Raw genomic sequence first — 25,731 nt, 5'->3', positions numbered from 1 at the left:
ATAATGTCAATTGCAAATACTATGAGGAAGTGCACACAACATTATATAAACGATATATTACAACTTAAGTTTTAAGTTAGATATTAACAACAAATGTATTAAAAGGACTGAGTAAGTATAGTCAGTAAAATAGATAGTATTAGTAGGTACTCTGACTAATAATATCTGTCATGTGTTTACGAATCGGATAGAAATATCCGTCCCGAGAGCACCTGCGCAGGTGGCCGAGGGACGGATATTTCCATCCGATTCGTAAACACATGACTGATATTTTTTTTTTTGCATATCGTATACATGTTAGCATTTTATTCTGGCAGATTTGTTTTCTTGCATACCGTATTTTACAAATAACAGGTAGAAATACTTTCTTTGTAGCACTCTTTCTTATAGTAGAGCGCGGGAAATTAACGTCTGTAAGCAGAAGTGACGTCATGATGTTTTGCGTTACGCACAATAACAAAGTTCGACTTTAGTTTTATCGTTTGTAGCGTAACGTTATGTTCTTACGGTAAACTTACGTACTTTGAATCGAGAAATATACTATAAGGAACGGAGAGAAACTATCGATGTACCTGTTTTTTTTCTTATTTTACATTAAACAATATATTATCAGTGCATGAACCATTAGTTGTCATTAACAGCACGAGAGTCATCTGGCATGGGGGGTGCCAGATGGGTTTTGCCGGCATGGGTAAAATCACCGGAAACGCCAGTCCGGTGTGCAAGAATATACTATAATACTTTATATCTGTCTAGATGAATCAAAATATTTACAACATATGAACAATATTACTATATCTCTGTCTAGTCTAGATGATTCAAATAATTACAACATATGAACACTAATTATACTAGAACACTATAGCTCTGTCTAGTAGAATAAAATATTTGCAACATATAAACACTAATTATACTAGAACAATCTCTTTGTCTAGTTGAATGAAAACAATATTGAGAGATTCAAACGATTATTCATACTTGTTAAGGGGTGCTCTTGACCTAGTCGACATGAAATACAAGACATAAATAAGGTCAATGATACAAAACCTTTAATATGTTCAACAAAAAGGACTTTGCAGTGGCCAGTCACATTTAAACAGCATGTTATGACATTGTTCTGTCTACAGATTTACTTGAGGAACAAGAAGGCAATTTACATAGAGATAATATTGGGTATTGCAACAATCAGAACCCAAAAGCAAGTCTTAAAGTGATGTGAAGTATCCTATTTCAGTTATAAATTCTAATCTATCCTGGTTGTAGAACATTTTGTAGTTATACTTAAATTGCTGATTCGTACAGTAACGGTAATAAGTATCATTTATTTGATCAAGGTCATGTTTCGAAAGCGACACAAGGCCCCAATAACAGCCGTAGAGTCACGCATCACAAAGTAGGCCTGCAACAACTTTTTTCCTTAGACTATTATTATTATTTTAGATTTATATTGCAGTGCCAGGCAGTCAGCATCACAATCCGTTGAGCACTGCTTCGGAAGCAAGTCTTATCAACAGTGGTATTCCTGTAACATCACCTGCAGTTGCTCAAAATAACCTTCATAACAATCATCGTCAAGAAGAAAACGGCATATCGTATTAAGAGAAGAGGTTAGTACACACCGAAGACTTACAGCCTCACAACAAAATGATGAAGCATCAACCTCGCACGCATTGCGAGAAGACCATGTCCCACTGGCACAATGTTTGACCATATCAAAAATGAACCCGGCCGCGGCCGCGTCTTAGACGAAATTGACAATACAGTCAAAACGCGAGATGAAGAAAACGAACCTTTTCTTAAAAGTGTTTCCAATGGTACTTAACATGGAAAGAGCTTCAACGACAACAGTGTAACATACGCAAGAACTCATAAGGATAAAAATCATCATAAGGATAAAAATGAAAGAAAGAGCTCTTAAGCGTCCACAATAGCGGTTATATCGCTTTGCCACCGATTTATTCAAGGAATGCGGGCACAGGGTATCACTGAGCTCTAGTTGGACAGGGGTCTGATCTTTGAGTCGTATTAGTTATTAGTCTAGCGATTCATTGATGATTTGCAAGAATTCCCAGTGCGGTTTATGTTCGTATAAATACAAACAAATATATATAAATTCACTTCAGTCTTATATTTACATTTTTTGGTAGCTTTCCACAAAAAAATAGTGATTTGTTTTCCAGGACTATCAGAAAATCAAAATACATGTCAGGATATCGATCCTTTCGACATGTGAATAAAATAGTCAAAAAGACCCGCACAACGTTCACTTGCAATTCGTCTTCCGATAAAGATACTGTGCTTAGTTTTTATCAAAAATATTGTTAGATTAAGAGAAAAATCATACAGTCGTGTCGATTAACATTTGAATTTTACTGCCAGAATAATAGACTAAGCCTATGATTAAAGGTTCTTTTTGAAATTTTAGCATTAAATTTTGAAAGAATGTTTGGAACGACGCCATTGTGTTCATTGTTTTGCGAAAGACATCATATTACGAGCGCAATCTCACAGAAAGGACCGTCCTTTCATTTATTACACCGATATTGTTTATTCGAAAAAAAAAACTCATTTTTCTTTTTATATAGTGAATGTAAATATTTAAAGCTAGAATCACACGGTCCCGGAAGGGCTTGTGGATGAGTTCCGGATTCCCATCTCCGGAATGCTCCGGATGTGTAAGAAAAAAGGGTTTTGCGAAAAATAAATCGTAACAGAACTTGAATTAACCTTATTAGTTCCGGAATAAAACCGTAATAGCTCGTTTTTTTTTTACCACAGTGATTATCTTACGGACTGTTACGATCATTTAAGATCATACACCGGATGACTTACGAATGTGTGAGGAGTTTTGCAGATGCGTTACGGATGCTATTCGGAACTCATCCGCAAGCCCATCTTGGCAGTGTGATTCTAGCTTTAGAATGAAACAACGTAATTATAGATATCTCAAGCTAGAATCACACTGTCCCGTATGAGCTTGCGAATGAGTTCCGGATAGCATCCTTAATGCATCCGTAGAACTCGTAACTCATTCGTAAGTCATCCAGTGAATCCGTTCAGAAAGCGAGTAGCATCCGGGGGCAAGGGTGCAAAGTTTTGAACATGCTCAAAATTTTGCCGCGGATAATATAACCGTACGGTCTGAACAGATCATAACAGACCTTCAAAGATCGTAACAGTCCGGCAGACAATCACTTTAAGAAAAAATACGAACTATTACGGTTTTATTCTGGTTCAAAGAAGGTTTATTAAGGTTCTGTTACGATTGCATTAGAGATTTATGATGTTAGACATACGGAGCAATCCGGAGATGGAAATCCAGAACTTAACCTCAAGTCCATCCCGGGTAGTGTGAGTCTAGCTTGAAGATGGAAATAATAAAGTAGGTAGAGGGTAGAGGGTTGAGATTATTTTGCAGTTTTAGAGCTGACACTGATTTCTATTTTATTGAGTATATTTATATTAAAAGTCAGGTGATGATTAATAATAAAAAAAATCATGATTAATTTTATGAAAATATTGAAACCTTAAATATTTCATAAAAAGAGCACTTTATTGAATTTTAGATTCATTCGGATCTAAAATCCCCTTCTGGAATATGTATTGTTTATCGATCTATTAACATTTCCCATATATTTTTGTTTCATTTTTCGTTGTCATTTGGTTGAGATTATATACTGATGTGATGTAATCTTCTTATTTAATGATGAATATCTGTATTATAGTATCTTATGAACGTATGCGCAATGTATATGTAAGAAAGTTGTAAAAAGGAATTTCCAGGAAATTTTATTTTCAAACATGCCAAAATATAAAGCTCAAGCTGTAGTGTTCAAATTTGTATGCTGATCTTACATGTTTTTATTTGCACATCTTTGTTTATTCTGACAATTGTTTTTGTACTACCATGTCATCTGTGATAATATATTTTTATAATTACGGAATTATTTAAAATGCACTTTTATCATCTACATGTGTACACACATATACTTCGCTTATCATGCATACCAGTATTTACATGGTTCATTTAACTGGACATTGTTTTAATTGGTTGTCGTTATGTAAAAAGGGTTATCTTTCAGATTGACGTTTGTGAGAAATGAAGTTTAGCATATATATAAGACAAAATATTTTTCATATATTTGAAAATTGAATACTTGTACATGTAATTAGCGATACTTGATGCTTAGAGATAAATAATATGTGAATATATTTCCTGTATCTTCAGTTACAAAGATTTCGAAAAGGTCGTTCAATTGGTCTTTATAGGGGTAATGGATCTCATATATGTGCCTTTGTGTAGGAAACATTGTTTTTTCCTAACCCCGTCTAGTTCAGGTTCTTTGTACTAAATTTTAATTTGTTAGACTTGGTTCCGCATGTGAAACATAATATTTAATTTAAATGACTGATGTTTATCAAAAAAGCAAGGGCATTATCGCATACAATTTTATCACTACATAATTAACAATAAAAATGTTTTGATACACAGACCTGTTTTATTTATTTCAGTCATGTTTCTTAGGCAACTTCAGAACAGTAATATTGTTGCATTAATTTGTACAAAATGCCAGTTGTAACAGCTATAGCACTAGTATCTACATACATGCTTATAGACATTACCATTGTTGACCTGAAAAACAAAATGTATCATTGAGATGAGGAAAATATGAGTAGGATTGATCTTAGATTTCGAATCACTTGCCTTTTACCGCTAGAACTTGGGTGTAGAATGTTTTGATCTAAAGAAGCCATCTAGCTGGCTTACATAAAGTAGATAGTTCTGCCTATGTGCTCACCCGTGATGACATAATGCCTGGAGAGATCCTGCACCTTCAGAAGCTTGAAAGATGCCATATGGCTTATCATTGTGAAGGTTTAACGTTCAACTAAACAAAATTAAACCATAAAACCCGAACGTGTCTGAGTATAGAGGATACCATTTACTTTTCACAAAGTTCCCGATATTCGCGACAAAACACTGAACAAAATCACACTATATTTCAGATTGAAGGTGGAACAGTTAATTACATTTATCTCATTGCTGGCCACAAAAGCTGATCTGCCACCAGGGTCCTTTTCAAAAGCGTATTTTACTGTGCATTACATATATATCCATGATTTTTCACTGGTATAACAGTATTTGCTAACTGCGAGTGTCTTTAGTGCTGCTGTAGGACAGAAATCTAACCAATTAACTCATGGCTGACGTATGTAGAGAAACGTAAGTAGTCGATCGTGGTACTATTCACTCTGTCGTGTCACCACGGGCAGCATTGGAACAATAACTCTTTATACATATGAACTGTTTTTCAAATGTTCAGTTGTGACTTTTCCTCTTAAGTAAAGCCGTGTCGTATATATGTACGACTCACTCAGCACGTGAATGATAAAAGGACATGATAAAAGTGAAACCGTCGTTTTGATTTTAAACTTTAAGCGGTGTAAGCAATGAAATATGAATTATCCTTCTATTGTTATTTCAAACTGTCAAATTTCAAAAGAAGCATGCCTTTTAATTTTGTCTGTTGGCAGTTTTTGTCATATTCAGGCTCCATAATATTTAAGATCCTTTTTCTAAATTCCACGACCAATCTGCCTAATCAAGGTTGAGGTTCCAATAAGCTACGAATCATTCTGAAGTTATCTATTGGGTTCAAGGGAACGGGCAGACAGAGAACGGTCAAATCACTATATATTCCGCCCTGTGGAGGTGGGGCATAAAATGTTTAGCTCTGCCCATTGTTTTCTCGTTTATGGCATGCCGATTATTTTAACTGGGGACCATACACCGCTTTTCATGGAATTACATAACATACGAGTGTATCATTGAAGGTTCTGTTGGCTAGAGAGCTTGGACGAGCACTGTCGTCCGTTAATGGGCTCAATAAAACAGAGCCTGCAACATTTTCATTTTTGTCGTGTTGGGTGACCTGTGGAGTAACCACTTTCTCTATTCATAAAAAATACTCAGGTGGAATATTTAGATACAAATGAACATTTTTAGAAAAAGAGATCACAGTAAAAATGTTGAGAATAGAGAGATTGGGTCAGCTTCTGTCGCATGTGACAAACCAACCTAATTTACCAAAACCATCTTGGAAAAACTGGGATTAATATACAGGTGGGAACCACTGAAGCGTCGTCACCAGCTCTCGAAACATTTTATCTGTAGTCGTACCAAAGTGTTTCTATAGAAAGTTGCATTTGATATACAATGTAGTTGTAAAGAATAGTTTGACAGAACAGGCTCTCTTAGGAGATAATTACCATACTTTTCTGTGCCCTAGACCTTTGAACTTCTGAAACCAAAAACAATAGGGTTCATTTTCTGATCACTGACTATAAAAATTTACGACTGCAGACGAAAGCAATCCTCAGTTATTGATTGGAAACCGACTTTTAGCTCAAGGTCACCGCGATTGGGACCTTTGAGCAATCAACTTCAAAATCAATATGGGCCATCTGCCGGTCACGACCAATCTGCCTGATCAAGGTTGAGGTTCCAATAAGCTACGAATCATTCTGAAGTTATCTATTGGGTTCAAGGGAACGGGCAGACAGAGAACGGTCAAATCACTATATTACGCCCTGTGGAGATGGGGCATTAAATGTTGCGAGGGTAGGTATATATGCTACAATTCAAGAAAAAAGTCAAATTGTACGCACACATAACATAGCAGTAAGCCGCTTCGTGCTTTAACCAGTTTATTGTGTATGACGAAGGTTAGTCTTATACTTTGCAAACATACGCGCCATGTTTTAGTAAAACGACAGTTGGAATGCAAGGTTTAGCGATGACTAAACTATTACTGGTATACAGCTTCTTTAGTGCCAGAGTTAAAAAAATTGGCCAATATAGTCCTAAATAAAATTTTGTGAAACTATCAGTAACACTTAAATACTGATAAACAACAAAAGATCTGTTTATATAGATTTTATAAAATATATACATTTACTGTATAGTTACATAATACAATGTACTGATTTTAACTCTAAGCTGTAGAAAGTTTAGCAGATGTAGAACCTGTGATAAAGTCAGGAAATGATTTAAAAGAAAACACAACGGTACTATGAAATGTTTGACACAGACAAACATAGTCTTTCATCCTGCGTTCCTAATCGGAAACTGTTCTGCATGAATATAATGTAAATTCCGTGATACTCCAAAGACACTGATTGTTTAAATCGACATAATAAACTCTGTTCAAAGGCAAGCTGCATAGTGTCATAAACACATTTAAACGCACATAAAAAGTAAACAAGAGGACCATGATGATCCTGAATCGCTCACCTCTTCCCACATGATCCAGTTTTGAGTATGACGTCGTTTTTTCTATTATTTGACATAGTGACCTAGTTTTTGAGCTCATGTGACCCAGTTTTGAACTTGACCTAGATATTATCAAGATAACAATTCTGACCAACTTTCATGAAGATCCATTGAAAAATATGGCCTCTAGAGAGGTCAAAAGGTTTTTCTATTATTTGACCTATTGACCTAGTTTTTTAAGGCACGTCACCCAGTTTCAAACTTGACCTGGATATCATCAAGGTGAACATTCTGACCAATTTTCATGAAGATCCATTCAAGGGTATGGCCTCTAGAGAGGTCACAAGGTTTTTCTATTTCAAGACCTACTGACCTAGTTTTTGATCGCAGTTGACCCAGTTTCAAACTTGACCTAGATATCATCAAGATAAACATTCAGACCAACTTTCATACAGATCCCATGAAAAGTATAGCCTCTAGAGTGGTCACAACATTTTTTCATTATTTGACCTACTGACCTATTTTTTGAAGGCACGTGACCCACTTTCGAACTTGACCTAGATATCATCAAGATGAACATTCTGACCAATTTTTATGGAGATCCATTCACAAGTATGGCCTCTAGAGAGGTCACAGGGGTTTTCTATTTTTTGACCTACTGACCTAGTTTTTGACCGCACATGACCCTGTTTCGAAATTGACCTAGATATCATCAAGATGAACATTCAGACCAACTTTCATGAAGATCCATTGAAAAATATGGCCTTTAGAGAGGTCACAAGGTTTTTCTATTATTTGACCTACTGACCTAGTTTTTGACCGCATGTGACCCACTTTCGAACTTGACCTAGATATCATCAAGAAAAACATTCAGACCAACTTTCATACAGATCCCATGGAAAATATGACCTCTAGAGAGGTCACAAGGTTTTTCTATTATTTGACCTACTGACCTAGTTTTTGAAGGCACGTGACCCACTTTCAAACTTGACTTAGATATCATCAAGGTGAACATTCTGACCAATTTTCATGAAGATTTCATGAAATATATGGCCTCTAGAGAGGTCACAAGGTTTTTCTATTTATAGACCTACTGACCTAGTTTTTGAAGCACGTGACCCACTTTCGAACTTGACCTAGATATCATCAAGATGAACATTCAGACCAACTTTTATACAGATCCCATGAAAAATATGGCCTTTAGAGAGGTCACAAGGTTTTTCTATTATTTGACCTACTGACCTAGTTTTTGAAGGCACGTGACCCAGTTTCGAACTTGACCTAGATATCATCAAGGTAAACGTTCTGACCAATTTTCATGAAGATCTTGTGAAATATATGGCCTCTAGAAAGGTCACAAGGTTTTTCTATTTTTAGACCTACTAACCTAGTTTTTGACCGTACGTGACCCAGTTTCGAACTTGACCTAGATATTATCAAGATGAACATTCAGACCAACTTTTATACAGATCCCATGAAAAATATGGCCTTTAGAGAGGTCACAAGGTTTTTCTATTATTTGACCTACTGACCTAGTTTTTAAAGGCACGTGACCCAGTTTCAAATTTGACCTAGATATCATCAAGGTGAACGTTCTGACCAATTTTCATGAAGATCTTGTGAAATATATGGCCTCTAGAGAGGTCACAAGGTTTTTCTATTTTTAGACCTACTGACCTAGTTTTTGAAGGCATGTGACCCAGTTTCAAACTTGACCTAGATATCATCAAGGTGAACATTCTGACCAATTTTCATGAAGATCCATTGAAAATTATGGCCTCTAGAGAGGTCACAAGGTTTTTCTATTTTTAGACCTACTGACCTAGTTTTTGATGGCATGTGACCCAGTTTCAAACTTGACCTAGATATCATCAAGGTGAACATTCAGACCAACTTTTCATAAAGATCCCATGAAAAATGTGACCTCTAGAATGGTCACAAGCAAACGTTTACGGACGCACGGACGGACGACGGACACCGCGCGATCACAAAAGCTCACCTTGTCACTTTGTGACAGGTGAGCTAAAAAGTAAATACACTGCACAGGTACAGCCAGTATATTGATAATATGTTTTAGAACTAAAAATACAGTCAAAGAAATGATTTTGTTGCAGATCAATTTGCTCGACATACTTTTTCATCCTGTGAGTATTGTCCTTGTAGATAGATTCTTTAATTCATGTCATAATGTAACAATGTTTTTTGTGTTTTTTTTTTTTCAAACTACTTAAGTCAATGGATTTGTTTTTCTAAAGTCACACTGTTCTAACCAATGATTTACATTTGTTTCATAGGGAACAACCCCTGTTGAACGTTTAGTACATTGACACTCTTAATACAGTTTACATGCTTTGATGTGTCGCTATATGTAAACAGAACATCGGTTGTTGTTGTTGTATTTCCACCGTTACTGTCGCTGCTTGGCCTGGAGACATTCTTACTGAAGTTTGTCGAAGGGGTTGCTTTGAGTACAATATAACTGTTACACTTGTAAGTGAGTTCTATCGACATGCGATATGGTTTCGCTCTCGGTTGAAGAAAAAACGTTTTTTTTAAAGTTACGGTGTTGTTTTTCGAAGGTGTGGCTTCAAATGATACATTATTACTATACCCTTCTATCGTAATTTTTCCATGCAAAGGCAGTGGTGCATTAGCTGCTTGTCTGTTACATCCTTTATACAGAGCATCTGTTTCTACACTTCCAATATATGGAAGCACATTTTTAAGTGTAAGGCCTTCAATGTGAATTTTCCTGGTTACTTTAGCTTCGACCACGCAGATTATTTCGTTTACATAATTGAACCTTGTGTTACAATCTACTACCTTATCTGGTACTATTCTTTTTACTTTTCGTGGTACTCTTGGAACTAGGTTGTGAGTAGAAGGAGTTATATCACATTCACCGACGATACTTGCGCATATGTCTTCTGTTTCTTCCTTAGTATAGTAACTATTTCTTCTGGTAAATTGTAGGAAGTCCTTCATGTTAAGTGTTGTCATCCGCAATTGAAAAAATGCCTGTCCGAGAACTTCACGTTTGTTTCGGGCAGTTGCTTCTGTCCCCTTTTCAGTGCATATACGGTCTGCCCATTGCATCGCCCTTTCGACAATATCCTTTTCGTCCACAGTAAATGTATCTCTTTCCAGTATAGCGACTAAGCATTGTTGTGACAGTGCTAGAAATCCCTTTGATTTTAAAACTTCTGATGCGTTGTCATCAATGAAGTTGTGTACCTTTGACCGAAATGTTTTGAGATCAAAATGTACTGCTGCCTCCAGCATAATACACGCACCGTTGGGTTTTAATATAGAATACAGATACGCTGCACAGTAGGAAACGAGTGGCGTCAACTCATATCTGTGTGCAATTTCAAGTACTCTAACAGCATTTTTATTACTGAGCGGAGTTTCATCAGTATACACAAACCTGCAAAATAAGAATAACTAATCTTTAGACTGCTGTTCCTCCCTATTTTTGCAAAATATATTTAATGATTTATAATTTCAAGAAAATTCCTTTTTAAGAATAACACTGATTTTAGATAAAACGGGTATGCTTGTGTTTTTGTCTGTTTTATGAATAAATTAATGGGTTACGTACCTTAAAACAAGATCGAATATTTCAGCCTCGACATCATTGAGTTCAATTTCATCCCTGGCAAACTTTCCGTATAACATAACTTCAAATACTGGGCTTCTTGCAGCTAAAATGTTTCTGTGTGCTAAAACTCGATCCGTAGTATTGTCATCCAAATTTTTCTTACATCGGAAAACAACATCGGTCCACAGTTTGTTTTCGTACATGTAAGACAAAGAACTTTCCAGGTGTTTTCCTACTTGCCAATAACTTTCACCATGCTTTTGATGAGATGGCAAGTTTGTACTTTGGTCCGAGCATGACTGCTTGTTAGAAGTAGATTGCATTGATTCCGAAGAGTTATCCATCTATGGAAAATATAAGAAAATAACTTATTATTACGGTATCACATACACAACAAGGATCACAACCACTTACAAGAGGATTTGTGCGCTTTGGTATTCGTTCAAGGACTTGTCGGGTCGGTGGTGTCCTAGCTAGCAGACTCTTCATGAAAGATTTATATACATCTTTCGTGCCAGTACGTAAGCAAAATCCATCAGAATAAAGATAGTCAGTCAGGATCAGCTGGATGACATAAACCGAGAGAACATATAAAGGTGACACATGTACATCTGTATATAATGTTTGTCATAAGAGTATGCTTAAACTTAATATATAATAAATTCCACCTGTTTAATATATATAAACGCAACAATAGTAAAATAATAGTATTGAAACAATTTCAATGTCAATTCAAATGCATTATACGCAAGCTCATGGAAGGCTATAGGGTTTAAACTTTTGTCTAATCAAGGGCGTAATATATATTTTAAACATCAACTCTGACAAAAAAACTTTGTTTATGTCAATGATCTGTAAAAAAACAATTTTATCAAGGGATAGCGTTTATTGTTGCAAATCTGGGTCCTCAGTTAATGCGAGGAATTGTATAAGAATGCAAATTTCTTAACCAGCATCACCACAAAAATCAAGGGTTCAAATTTTGTTTACCTTACGTATGTTAGAAAGCAAGGTTACTGTTTACACTGTAACACAAACAGGACACTAACAAAACATTTCATTTTACTTCCGTTTTCACAATCTTATTAAATATCTTAAAAGCTTAAAGAAATAAATTTGCACTCAAATCTGGGTTGTCTGCACACATGTTTTAACGGCTTGCAAGTAAAAATCTACTCTATTCTTCGCAAGAAAGACTTGACAAACAAGGACAAAGGTCAAAAGGGATAACGACGCAATGTATTTCCTTAGATTTACAAACTATTGTGTAGAAGTTCGTTACTAAACCGAGAAGAAAATGTGCAAGTAGCTCGTAATTTCAAACGGCCTGTAAAGTATTTGAAGTGTACCCATGGTTTGCGGCCTGCTCTCGCAACACATTTCACACTAAGGTTATAATTCAACATTCTCCCCAAACTTGTAAAATGATTAGGACTCGTGTGCTCGAACTAAAGAGCTTACAAAACGAGCTCCACTTACGCATTCAAATGTTCCGAAACGTATATTAATGACGACGGGCTTGGGGGTTTGGGAGGAGGGGGGTTTAGTTATGCAAGAAAAGGGAAACAGTATTTAAATAAAATATTTTAAAACTAGAAAATAGCAAGCCGGTGTATGACAGGCATTAACATTATACAAAAGTGAATAATGAGTATTAAGGTAATATACTATCAATATAAAGTTATCGTAAATACATACATTTCTCACGTTATTCCGTATTCTTCAACAAATAATTATCCGCTGTTTAAAACACAATGGCTGGATGTCTAGACGTTATCTAATTTACCGCGCGCGGGAAGTAAAGGATGTTTGATTTTCTTGTTAACAGGTCTATAAATAGACATGACACTTTACAGGGAAATCACGGCATGCTTAAACAAGAAGTCTCCTTCTAGCGAGTATGCAATATTCTGTAGTTTAAGAAAATATTTTTTAGAATCTTGTTACAGGTGTTTAATATGATCAGATTGAAAAATCTGATTGCTTTCTATAGACCACAGTATTAAAAAATAGCCCTTCAACGGATGTTTTTGTCATGTGATTAACACATGCGATCACTTTCATATAAATAAAACATCACGTGACCAGCGATTATTTTATTAGCTGGTGTCTATTTTAGGATCATGCGTATTCATTATATCAATCTCTGTTCTAGATTATCATATATCCAATACACAACTTGTATTTCACAATAGATTGACTCAAGGATGTATAAACACACATCGGCACAGAGGCTATTCCTAACGACTATGCAGAAGTTTTAGATTGCGGCGCCCTACTGTTAATCTGAAGCATTTTACAGTACCCTTGTATTCATTACCTGCTCCGTCAAGCGTGAAATGTCAACCATAAGTGTTCCTTCTCTTGAGAAGGAACAACATGTACCCATACGTAGAGACACAAGCAGGACCATAAACCGCAAAGCATTATAATATGTTTTGTTCACCGGAGAACCAAGTGCTCACGGGTGAGCTATTGTAGTCAGTGGTTGTCCGTCGTGCGTCGTCCGTCAACATTTTCATTTAAGCAACATCACCTTCAAAATTCACGACGCCAATTTTGATAAAACTTCACAGGGATGTTCGTTAGATGGTCTTCTTTAAAGATTATTCAAAGAATTGAATTTCGTACAAAACTCTGGTTGCCGTGGCAACCGAAACGAAAACTTAAAAATGTTCTTGTCTAAAACAACATGGTCTAGGGCTTTATTATCTGGAATATAACATCATCTAGTTGTCCTCTACCAAGATTGTTCAAATTATCTCCCAATGGTCAAATATGGGCCCGCTCTGGGGACACATGGTTCATATAGACTTACATTGGGACAACTGTGAAATATCTTCTTGTCTAAAACCACAGGACGTAGCGCTTTGATATTTGCTATGTAGCATCATCTACTGGTCCTCTACCAAGATTGTTCAAATTATTCTCCTGGGGGTCACATGGGCTATATAGATTTATATAGGGTAAAACGTTGAGAATCCTTTGTCGAAACCACAGGGCCTAGGGCTTTGATATTTGCTATGTAGCATTACCTGGTGGGCTTCAACCAAGATTGTTCAAATTATGTCACTAGGGTCAAATATTGCCCCGCTGTGAGGGTCACATTTGTTTTACAGGCTTATATAGGGAAAAACTTTGAAAATCTTCTTGTCCAAAACCACAGGGCCTAGGGCTTTGATATTTGCTATCATGTTGCATGGTCTAGTGGTTCTCTACCAAGAGTGTTCCAGTTACCTTCCTAGGGTCAAATATGTCCCCGCCCTGGGGATCATAAAGTTTGTATAGACTTATATAGGGAAAATTTTCTGGTACAAAATCACATGGCATAGGGCTTTGATATTTGGAATGTAGCATCGTATAGCAGTCCTTTATCAAGATTTTTGTTCAAATTATCCTCCATGGGTTAAAAATGGTCTTGCCCCTTGGGGCAACTTGTTTTTTATAAAGACTTACTTGTTTTTGAAAGAATGGCAAGGAAATATTGACCACAAGCGTTATTTTTGATACAGATTTCAATACTCATCTTGAGAAGTCTTTATCGTGACCTACTGACCTAGTTTCTCGTTTACTGAAGTAACATGATAGAACTTTTGACCACATCTATACTTTTTTTATACAGATTTCAATACTTACCTTAAACAGTCTTAATCTTGGCCTATTGACCTACTTTCTTGTTTAGCCCGCCCGCTTAGCTCAGTAGGGAGAGCGTTGGTCTACGGATCGCGGGGTCGTGAGTTCGATCCCCGGGCGAGGCGTATGTTCTCCACGACGATTTAATAAACAACATTGTGTCTTAAATCATTCGTCCTCCACTTTTGATTCATATGGGTAAGGTGGCAGTAACTTGCGGAGAACAGGTTTTTACTGGTACAGAAAACAGGAACTCTACTTTCAGCTCGTTTAAATGGGTCAACCGTGTTGTTGCACTTATAAAATCTACTGGCCCGGTTTATAGGCTGGTCAGGGCTACGGATATGTATTGTATTTTGCCATCGGAATATTTCTATAAAATGCTTCTTCCCCTTCCGTTTGGATCCGTCTGTGTTTACAAATACGTTTGTTTATTTTATGGACTGTAGGTTAACTGCCCGCCGTTACATGACTGAAATACTGTTAAAAACGGCGTTAAATCCAAAACAAACAATCAAAAAAAACTTTCTTGTTTTTGAAGGTACAAAAGACAATTTTGGACACGTGTATAACTTTTGATACAGATTTTGAGATCCATCATTAATACTCTTAACACAGACCTACTGACCTATTTTCTTGTTTTTGAAGCTATAACAAAGAGATTTTGACCTCCTGTATAATTTTACATACATATGTCAGTAATTATCTTAATTAATCTTTACCGTGACCTACTCAACTAGTTCATTTTGTTTTTGTTTTTGAAGCTTTAGAAAAGAAATTTGCGCCACATGTATAATTTTTCGTACACATTTCAATACTTATCCCGATACCCTTGTTAGAATTACACTAAATTTGTCAGTAACATCCTGGCATGGAACTTTATTAAGTTTGTTCAAATGGTTTAGCTTGGTCCCTTTTATTTAGTAGAAACTTTTAACTGTTCAAGCAAGCACCTAAACTTAGTTGAGCGATATATGGCTTTCATGACACTCCTGTCTTGTAAGATGTATGCCGAATGTATTCTGTTTTAAAAATCAAACTATCTTTTAAAACTTGTTGTCAGACTTCCTAATATTTTGCATAACATCATAAAATAAACAAACGGGGAGCGGTGTTCTAGTGGTTAAGGTGCCGGCCGCTCAACCCGGGCGCCGTTGGTTTGAGCCCCCACTGGGGACGCGACCACACCTCTTATGAAACCAGTACTAGTCTTTCAATGCAGCAGACTAGTGAGTAGATTGAAGCTTTTATCACAATCAAGCTAATGTAAATTTGCAGGACCCAAAACTTCAGATCCTCTCTCTAAATTCTAGTTTGTTAAGTTCTGCTTATTGTTTTCTTTTCTCGTTTAGGGCAAAGCCATTATTTTAACTGGGGACCATACGCCGCATTTCATGGAATTGCACTGAAGGGTCCATCTGCACCGCTGTATGAATACATCTGCGTATGTCTCTAAATTATATTCTTGTATTTATAACATGTGTAAATGTTCAGTTCTGCTCAACCCGAGGCTAGAGGGCGTGGACAGTAGCTTGCATTTCCACTATCGTCCATGAACAGGCGCAATCAAACCGACCATGCAACATTTTCGGGCGACCTTTTTTATTGTATGAACTAAAACGAACAAAAAGTAAACATTAGTAAAATATTCACAGAGGAAACAAGTGTTTAAATTAGAAAAAAAACTACGTTACACACGTTAATGTAACAAAACATAAAATACCCTCACAAACACCACAAATTCCTAATATATGTATATATAAAAGTAGCAGTTTGTGTCTAGCTTTTAACAGATGGGATGAATTGAACTATCGTAGGCATTAAACAGAAGATAAAACTAGAATGGAAAGATATCACATGCAATATTGTTAGATTGACGAACATTTCATACTGAACAAATACCAATGAAAACGACTAATTTTGGTTTGATTATCTGAGAGTCTGAGAATGAAAGGAATGGGTCGTCAAGTACCTTACTCATATGTGTTCAAACCTTATCATATGTATAGTTTGACGTTAGAAAAAATGTCTTAATTTAACAGTCCTTAGAAAATCAAAATAGTTATTAAAATCACAACTGAGGGTTGCCGGCGAGTATCAAGAAAGTTTCATACAGCATACTTGCTCTGACCTTAAATTTAAGTTATGAAACCCGATTGCTGTAGAACGGATATCTACTGTGTATTTCAAATTTTTACAATTTACTCAGAGAAACTGTATGGCTCTTTTTGATGATGGTTATGGTAAACAGATAAATAGATGAATTGAATAAATATATGTAACCCATATGGCAATCAAATACAGAATAATAGCACTTTTTCTTGAATATTACATTTTAAGACACGACATCGTATCTATCATATGACCTTCGACAATAACATTTACCATTAAAGTAAATGAATAATTAAACAAATGGAACAAAGGTAAAGCTTTAAGAGCAAATATAAGAACAACATCAATTTATAAATCAGTCGATAATATTTAAGAGCAGATAGAACCGAAAGAGGTTCTAGACACTTAAGCAAATGTTTGGAATAAGCCGGCGGAAATATTTTCAAAAACGGGTGCGCTGTACTAGAACCTGTTAAGGAGTAGGTTTATTTCAAGGATGCTGAAACAGTTCCGTAATATGAGTAAGGCCAGTGTAGCATAATAAGTCTGAACGACAAATCGTTAGTAACAGCAGCTAAGTGCAAGGACAACATCTCAATTAAAATCATCTTGATAACTTATAAGACACAATATCCTCTAACCTCTCTTAACAACGCCTTCAAGCACAGCTAAAAATCATCCGATCAAAACCAAAAGTAAAATATATAAAACTGCATCACACAACTAGATCTACAAATTAAGTCTAGTCTGTAAATGCAATTACCAATGTCAGTGGTCACAGCTCAACTAAATACCTTCGACCGAAATCATGGTCAGTCGAGACTTATAAACCTTTATTACACATGTATTCGAGCAATCTGCGTATGTCTATCTAGAACTAGAGCATTTCCCGATCAAAAGATCTTAATTTCAGACATCGATGCTATCAAATGCCAGCTTATTATCTTTATGTATGTCACAAACAGATCGGAGAATGTTAAAATTTATACGATCTGCACTCAGCCTATTATCTTTATGTATGTCACAAACAAATCGGAGAAAATTTACGATCTGCACTCAGTCTGTAGATAATATCATACACAGATATGACTGCAAACTGATATTCAATGGTATTTTTTATTATTACTTGTAATGTCAAATATAAAGTGTGATGTTAATGACATGAATATGCATCATCTAAAAATAAACTCCCGCCCAAAAATATTTACGTAATGAAATTGTCCCTGATCACGTGATTTTTTTTTAGCTTCTAACATTTCAATATACAAGTTTTCAGATTTGCAATGGCTTTCTTTTGCGTACTTTTTTTTATCCTTCCTGGTTTGTTTCCGAATCGTAAATGCATGTATGAAATTTCTTTGTATTAAGTGTGCAGGTTCTCGCTGGTGTAGTCGCATGATGAAAACATCCGGAATTGAAATACAGACTGCAAGACAAATGCTTACAACTAGCATAATATGTACTGCACTTGCTTATATCAAAACAAAAACAAAAAGCTTTGGATTATGATAAAACTGTTAATACTTAGATTTGTTCTTAAATAGTTAAGTTTCCACCAAAATGACAGAACATATTTTTCTCATTGCATAATTAAACATTTGTAAGATTATGCTAAAACAATATCCCTTAAAAAGAATATTTTATATGCACTAGAAGGAACCTTTTTGTAAGCTAAATCTTGTTGTCACACAGAACAAACCAAAAATAAAATTTTATCTCAAACTTACACATAAGTATATCGTCTTGTCTACAATACATAGATTGATCGTAAACATGAGAATATGTACAGGTCAAGTGAAGATATTCAAGAATTTCACAGTGAAGTTTCAATTTCAATTTATTCAGGCATCAAATCATAATATTCAACACAATGCAAACAGATACATATGTTCAATACAAGCACAACAGCATACAAACAATTACTTAGACATTCCATTAAACCGTAAGATCTTATGATTTTCTTATTGCCAGCAGAATTCTTTACAAATACAAACAAAGCACAAACAAATTCTACAGAAAATGAGGCTGAGCAATAAATTAATGAACCCTGTTTGAATTAGTTCAAGAGCAGGCGATACCAATTATCTTTGAATATATGGAATTGGTATACACATTTATTAAATGTCAAGTACATAATTTGCATTGCTTGGTTTAAAACAAACTTAAAATCAAGATACTTTTCTTCTATGCACTGCGGCTGACCAAGATCGGACATAACGGTAAAGCGTCTGACTGGTGCTGTTCTAATGCTTTCTAGAAAACTAGCAGTGAATAAAACGAAAAACACCATAAAACCTAGGAAAGCACACTCAAATATGTGAAGCACAACATGCCCAGCTGCAGATCTGAAAAACATCCGAAGGTCCATGTGTTGTCCCGCTTTCCATGCAGATACCATAATTCCTTTACAAAAGTGAATCAAGCAAAGAAGATAGATTAACCATAGATTATGTTCTTTAATCACCCAAAGAACATATGAAGTAATAACCACACTAGTCAGCAACTCTATGACTGCTTGAACACTTCTTAAAGTAAAGCCATTATAGTTTACAATTGGATACAGAATGCTCTGTACAACATGCCGCGAAAATCCATCACTCGTGTCTAATAAAAGATCAAAAGAATGTTCGTCTATATTTTGTGATATTCCGTCTTCCAGCACCCTGCTTATAGATAGCACATTATTTGTAGTATCGCTTTCTGGTTTTGTCTGGCCTGTATTTTTCTCAGAGCTTCCGGAATAAGTTTCAATAAATGATGGAGTGTCTACAAAAGCAACTACTGTCAAATTCAGTGGGAATGTCGAAGCATCAAAGGGTTCCTCCTTTAGGTCAACTCGTGTTCTACATAAAGGGCACTTAAATGTGGTGGCAGATTTCTTTTTCTTGCCCTTCTTTTTACGTACGTCTCTGATATAACTTGATAAACAGTCCTCGCAGAATGTATGTTGACACGGTAGCACCCGCGGAACCCGAAAAATCTCCATACAGATAGAACAGCTCAAAATGTTCTCAACGTCTACCATTTTTCACAACCTGTGGCTGAAAAAGGTCTTTAGAAAAGTAGTTCGAGGGTAGTGTTCGTAACGCAGTAATGCTTATTGACTTCAAATTACTAGTTACCAACAGCTCTGCATTAAACCATAGAGTGCCTATCAACCTGGCGTGCGGCTATTATTATAAATAAGAAAGTTGTTTCTGGAGGTCTCAAGCTTATTGGTGCGGAAAAACGGCAAACAGTCATTGCTTTTAAGTTTCGGGATGTAGCGTATTACTATCAAAATGTTAAATTAATAGCAATGGTAGCTCCGAGCTGTCCACGATAAGTTCTACGTTTGAAATTAAATTACTCCCCGAATTCAAAAATATCAAATATTAAGTATAATTATTTCTTTTCTGCTATCATACATTCTTAAAATGTTTTTTAAAATAACTTTCTAGGTCATGAAAATATTGTTTGTTGAAAAATTCAGTTTGTCTCACACCGCCAGGTTAGATTTGAACACTGTGTGCCGTTTGCAACGCCTTTGTCAGGGTTGATTTGAAATCCAATATGTCCCGTGATATGTTAATTTCTACATGGATAAAACGAGGTCCACTATACGCAGAAAATAAACTGTAAATGACATTGTCATTAAAGTTACATGTATACAGTCCTTCAGATTAGCAAAGGTAATTCCTCTCGTTGTTTCCTATGTAAGTTGCTATACGTGTCAACTGACTAATATAAAACTTGATAGTGTATATTTTAAAGTTCTTCCCACGCAGAATATTCAACTTGAAGGTGAATTCATAAAGCATGACATGCGTTTTAAGGTTTTATTTATGAATCGACAATGCATAGTTCAAAACGATTAAATACCTGATAAGATGGGGTCACAATACAGTGGGTCACTGGTCGTGCCAGCTAATTCAGTGAATGTACACGCGCTTAACATATATTTTCGAAGACAGGTACATATCGGTCAACTTGTTTATGCACAAATTTTAATTTAAAAATTAGTTCCGTAGTTTTCTCTTTCTTAACAGTCTTTTTCATAAATAAATACAATTAAATTATTCATATATATCACAAACACTGTAAATGTTATCATTTTCCTCCATTTAAGATTTGTAAATGTTCAAAACATAATTATGTTACCCGATACGTTGATATTGATCGTGTATATTAAACAAGATCCACTGGCGTATCCGCTGCGGTTTTGCAGGTAGATACTTTTAAATACAAACTAAACACAACCGAGATTTATAGAGGGATTTACACACTGAGATTCTTAGCAACGGAAGTAACATTTCGCGCATGTGCACTCTACGTAGGACAAAAAGACCACACAATTTAAACTACGTTTATCACATTTCAATCTATTTGATCAATATGAGTCTCTATTATAATAAATTTACCACTGCAGGAATATAAATCTTTGCACATCCACAACTGTCTTGCGCAAAATGAGGTACTTCAACTAATGCGCATTCTAACTGATGAGTAGGGATTCATAATGAACAGGCAATAAACTATTTTTCAGCAATACTGATCTTTCATCTCGACAAATTTAGGTTGAAGAAAAATGAGAAATTGTTATTTTCCATAAATTTAAAAAAAACTTATGTTTGCATGGACATTGCTTAACATGATCTGACAGAACTTACAACCTTACGTGAGAAACAGAACTGCAGACCTTGCAGATGAAGGTTAAGCCCTGACAGGTCACTTAACTGAGAAATGTATATGTCTCTTTGCAAATTATAAAGTTCCAAAATTCAGATCATTCGTTACCGATACTAGTTAAATTTTCAAGCCGGCTCGAAAGAAAGGCAAATCTGATACCAATAGATATTATAACTTCAGCTGAGACATTAATTACAATAGTTATTAGAGAGTTTGAGATTTCAACCTTCGCCTTCCCCTTCAACGTCTCTTGCGAAGTTAACGTATGAAGTTGAAGTTCGATTAAAATTCCTTGAGATTTCAAACTTTAGAATGAACCTTACTTCTTTTAATCCGCCCATTCAATTTATCTGTAATTGTGCTCGATTTTCTCGTGCATTTTGATATCAATTGTCCGAAAGTGCAGGACTTTTACAAGAGGTTTAAGAAATGAAAATTAAATAAAAACATTTCAATTAACATAGTCATCGCATGGATATTAGTGCGATACAATAAAAAAAAAACATTTTATATAAAATGATGTCAGTATACAATGCATGATTGTAAATCATGAGCCAACATACACAATTTATGAATACATTTAACAAGTGATTTGAAACAAATGTAAGATACTCTCGTGACATCATACGTTTTGGCATCATGACACTCAGTTTGACTCTGTATAATGCCAAACTCTCAGACAGCACAATATAACCGTGCCAAGTCACCATGTGTCTAGCAAAACAGTCAAGAACTGTTACGTGGAGATGAAAATTCTCGCACAAAATAAGATGTGGGCATATACACGTATTTGTTTGAATATACTATTTCATAAGTAAAGCATGTGCAGATGAAGGGATTTTGGTTAGAGAGATACCAACTTTAAGAGGGGGGTAGTCACACGGAGTTTCAAGACCGATTTTCTTTGTAAAATGTAAGAATCAAAGGGGGATTGACCCAAATGCCCCTCTGCCATGTTCTGGCTCCGTGCATGTAAAAAATGGTGCTATCCCATACGGCTAACAGGATATCATAGATCTAAAATTGTCTGATACTTCAATAAAACAAGAGGACCATGATGGTCCTGAATCGCTCACCTGCCCCCACATGAACTGAGTATGACGTCGTTTTTTCTATTATTTGACATAGTGACCTAGTTTTTGAGCTCATGTGACCTACTTCTGAACTTGACCTAGATATCATCAAGATAAAAATTCTGACCAATTTTCATGAAGATCCATTGAAAAATATGGCCTCTAGAGAGGTCACAAGGTTTTTCTATTATTTGACATAATAACCTAGTTTTTGAAGGCATGTGACCCAGTTTTGTACTTGACCTAGATATCATCAAGGTGAACATTCTCCCCAATTTTCATGAAGATCTCATGAAAAATATGGCCTCTAGAGAGGTCACAAGGTTTTTCTATTATTTGACATAATAACCTAGTTTTTAAAGGCATGTGACCCAGTTTTGTACTTGACCTAGATATCATCAAGGTGAACATTCTCATCAATTTACATGAAGATCTCATGAAAAATACGGCCTCCAGAGAGGTCACAAAGTTTTACTATTTTAAGACGTACTGACCTAGTTTTGACCGCATGTGACTCAGTTTCGAACTTGACCTAGATATCATAAAGGTGAACATTCTCACCAATTTTCATGAAGATCCATTGAAAAATATGGCCTCTAGAGAGGTCAAAAGGTCTTTCTATGTTGAGACCTAGTGGCCTAGTTTTTGACCACAGTTACCCCGGTTTCGAACTTGACCTAGATATCATCAAGATGAACATTCAGACCAACTTTCATACAGATCCCATGAAAACTATGGCCTCTAGAGTGGTCACAAGGTTTTTCTATTATTTGACCTACTGACCTAGTTTTTGATCGCATGTGACCCAGTTCGAACTTGACCTAGATATTATCAAGATGAACATTCTGACCAATTTTAATGCAGATCCCATAAAAAATATGGCCTCTAGAGAGGTCACAAGGTTTTTCTATTATTTGACCTACTGACCTAGTTTTTGACCGCACGTAACCCAGTTGTGAATTGACCTACATATCATCAAGGTCACAAGGTTTTTCTATTATTTGACCTAATGACCTAGTTTTGGAACGCACATGACCCAGTTTCAAACTTGACTTAGATATCATCAAGGTGAACAGTCTGACCAATTTTCATGAAGATCCCATGAAAAATGTGGTCTCTACAGAGGTCACAAGAATTTTCTATTTTTAGACCTACTGACCTAGTTTTGGACCGCAGTTGACCCAATTTCAAAACATACCTAGATATTATCAAGATGAACATTCTGACCAATTTTCATGTAGATCCCATGAAAAATATGGCCTCTACAGAGGTCACAAGGTTTTTCTATTATTTGACCTATTGACCTAGTTTTGGATCGGACATGACCCAGTTTCAAATCTGATCTAAATATCATTAAGATGAACATTCTCACAAATTTACATGCAGTTCCCATGAAAAATATGACCTCTAGAGAGGTCACAAGGATTTTCTATTATTTGACATAGTGACCTAGTTTTTGATCGCAGTTGACCCGGTTTCAAACTTGACCTAGATATCATCAAGATGAACATTCTGATCAATTTTTATGCAGATCCAATGAAAAATACGGCCTCTACAGAGGTCACAATGTTTTTCTATTATTTGATCTACTGACCTAGTTTTTGACCGTACGTGACCCAGTTTCAAACTTGACCTAGATATCATCAAGATGAATATTCTGACCAATTTTCATGCAGATCCCATGAAAAATTTGACCTCCAGAGAGGTCACAAGGATTTTCTATTATTTGACCTACTGACCTAGTTTTTAAAGGCACGTAACCCAGTTTCGAACTTGACCTAGATATCATCAAGATGAACATTCAGACCAACTTTTATGAAGATCTTTTGAAAAATATGGCCTCTAGAGAGGTCACAATGTTTTTCTATTTTTAGACCTACTGACCTAGTTTTTGACGGCACGTGACCCAGTTTCGAACTTGACCTAGATATCATCAAGATGAACATTCTGACCAACTTTCATAAAGATCCCATTAAAAATGTGACCTCTAGAGTGCTCACAAGCAAAAGTTTACGGACGCATGGACGCACGGACGACGGACGCAGCGCGATCACAAAAGCTCACCGTGTCACTTTGTGACAGGTGAGCTAAAAATCCGTCTTACTAGTACCATTTTATGTTTATAATTGAAACGCAAATGTCTTATTAAGTGTCCGCAGAAACGGATTGATTTTATGTGGAAGTTAAAATAAAATGTTCCACCAAATGATAATCGCGCGTTATCATTCATTTTTCAAGTAAAATGTCTGTCATGCCATGTGCCTCCATCCAGATTTCAGTCTTTGATGCCGTGTATGTGGACAGAGTAGATGTACAAAGACTGAAGTTTTGACTTTCGTGATATCACATCTTCGGACGTTCAAAACTTCACTTCTTACGACAAAAAGGCCCATCTGGTATAATCAATACCGCCTGAGGACACAAATATGCCGTAGAAGTTAAAGTTTGAACAAAATCTCAAAGTTTCTCAAAATCAGTGGATAACTTTATACTTCCAGGTTCAATTCAATGTATTTAGTTAAAATCATTAGCCAAACAAAACTTCAATATTCTTATACTTATTGATAGTGTTTCGCATCAAATTTAGTCCAATTATACATATAGATAATCGAATACCTTAATAAGCAGAAATCTTGAAACTAAGCTTTTTATTTCACATAGTAATAAAACGAAGTCTTAGGCGTACTTGAAATTACATGGAAAACTTTAGTAGCAACGTCTGATATAAATAAAATACACGCATATTGGTGACGTTTTACCCCAAATATATATGAGAGACGTTGAAGGGGAAGGCGAAGGTTGAAATCTCAAACTCTCTAATATTATACATTTAACTTTTTATTTACGTTTCATTTTCCTTAAACCCATTCGAAGTAAAGGTCTGTCCGGTATATCATACCAGGCTCAGAATCCAAATTTTTATTTGATTCACAGATATTTTGATTTATTTACTATACATATTATCAACAAACCACATTTAAATATTTTTAGACTGTTTTGTATACCAACTTGCATACTAAAACCTAAACAAAAATGTTAAATCGAATAGGGGAAATAATTTTGCGAAAATAGCATTAAACCTATGCATTGCATATCAGATTATCACAGTGAGCAAGTGTGTGATCTTACGATTGGAAACTAAGATACCAGCTTACACGTAAGATCTGAACCAAACAGGACGATGACGCTCACATAATGGTACTTACAATAAGTCTACCAATGAAAAGAAAAGTCCAGCTAAACAGTATCTTTCAAGAATGATCTTGTACTTTAGATCTTAAAAAGCACCAAAAGTTATTGACATCTTCTTAAATGGCAGGGTTTTTGACCTAGAAAACACAGGGTAAGGAACAAAACATATTGTAAACAAG

General features: G+C 35.7%; 2 protein-coding genes across 2 annotated transcripts; both read right to left on the bottom strand.

Moving 5' to 3' along the window:
- Nucleotides 1–6,922: 6,922 nt before the first annotated feature.
- LOC123562967 (BTB/POZ domain-containing protein 6-B-like) lies at nt 6,923–12,885 on the bottom strand. The gene is made up of 3 exons (XM_053537534.1): nt 12,573–12,885; nt 10,875–11,218; nt 6,923–10,700 (listed from the first exon to the last, which is right to left on the bottom strand). Exons 2-3 carry the CDS (start codon nt 11,216–11,218, stop codon nt 9,551–9,553), a joined length of 1,494 nt encoding a protein of 497 aa, XP_053393509.1. The 5' UTR covers nt 12,573–12,885; the 3' UTR covers nt 6,923–9,550.
- A 5,561-nt stretch (nt 12,886–18,446) lies between these two features.
- On the bottom strand, nt 18,447–22,253 carry LOC123564898 (uncharacterized). The gene has a single exon (XM_053537533.1). It carries the CDS (start codon nt 19,642–19,644, stop codon nt 18,676–18,678), a length of 969 nt encoding a protein of 322 aa, XP_053393508.1. The 5' UTR covers nt 19,645–22,253; the 3' UTR covers nt 18,447–18,675.
- Between the last annotated feature and the right edge of the window lie 3,478 nt (nt 22,254–25,731).

The sequence above is a fragment of the Mercenaria mercenaria genome, chromosome 2, assembly GCF_021730395.1.
Source record: "Mercenaria mercenaria strain notata chromosome 2, MADL_Memer_1, whole genome shotgun sequence".
In the NCBI taxonomy this organism is placed as follows: Eukaryota; Metazoa; Mollusca; class Bivalvia; order Venerida; family Veneridae; genus Mercenaria; species Mercenaria mercenaria.
The sequence above is the reverse complement of the archived record's forward strand: the minus strand, read 5'-3'. Positions and strand labels throughout refer to the sequence as shown.

What these genes read in the sequence shown, in the direction of transcription:
- LOC123564898 (XM_053537533.1), bottom strand. Translation starts at nt 19,644, where the DNA reads ATGGTAGACGTTGAGAACATTTTGAGCTGTTCTATCTGTATGGAGATT.
- LOC123562967 (XM_053537534.1), bottom strand. Translation starts at nt 11,218, where the DNA reads ATGGATAACTCTTCGGAATCAATGCAATCTACTTCTAACAAGCAGTCA. An exon ending in ATATTCGATCTTGTTTTAAG is followed by an intron (nt 10,701 to 10,874) that starts GTACGTAACCCA and finishes CTTATTTTGCAG; the next exon opens with GTTTGTGTATACTGATGAAA.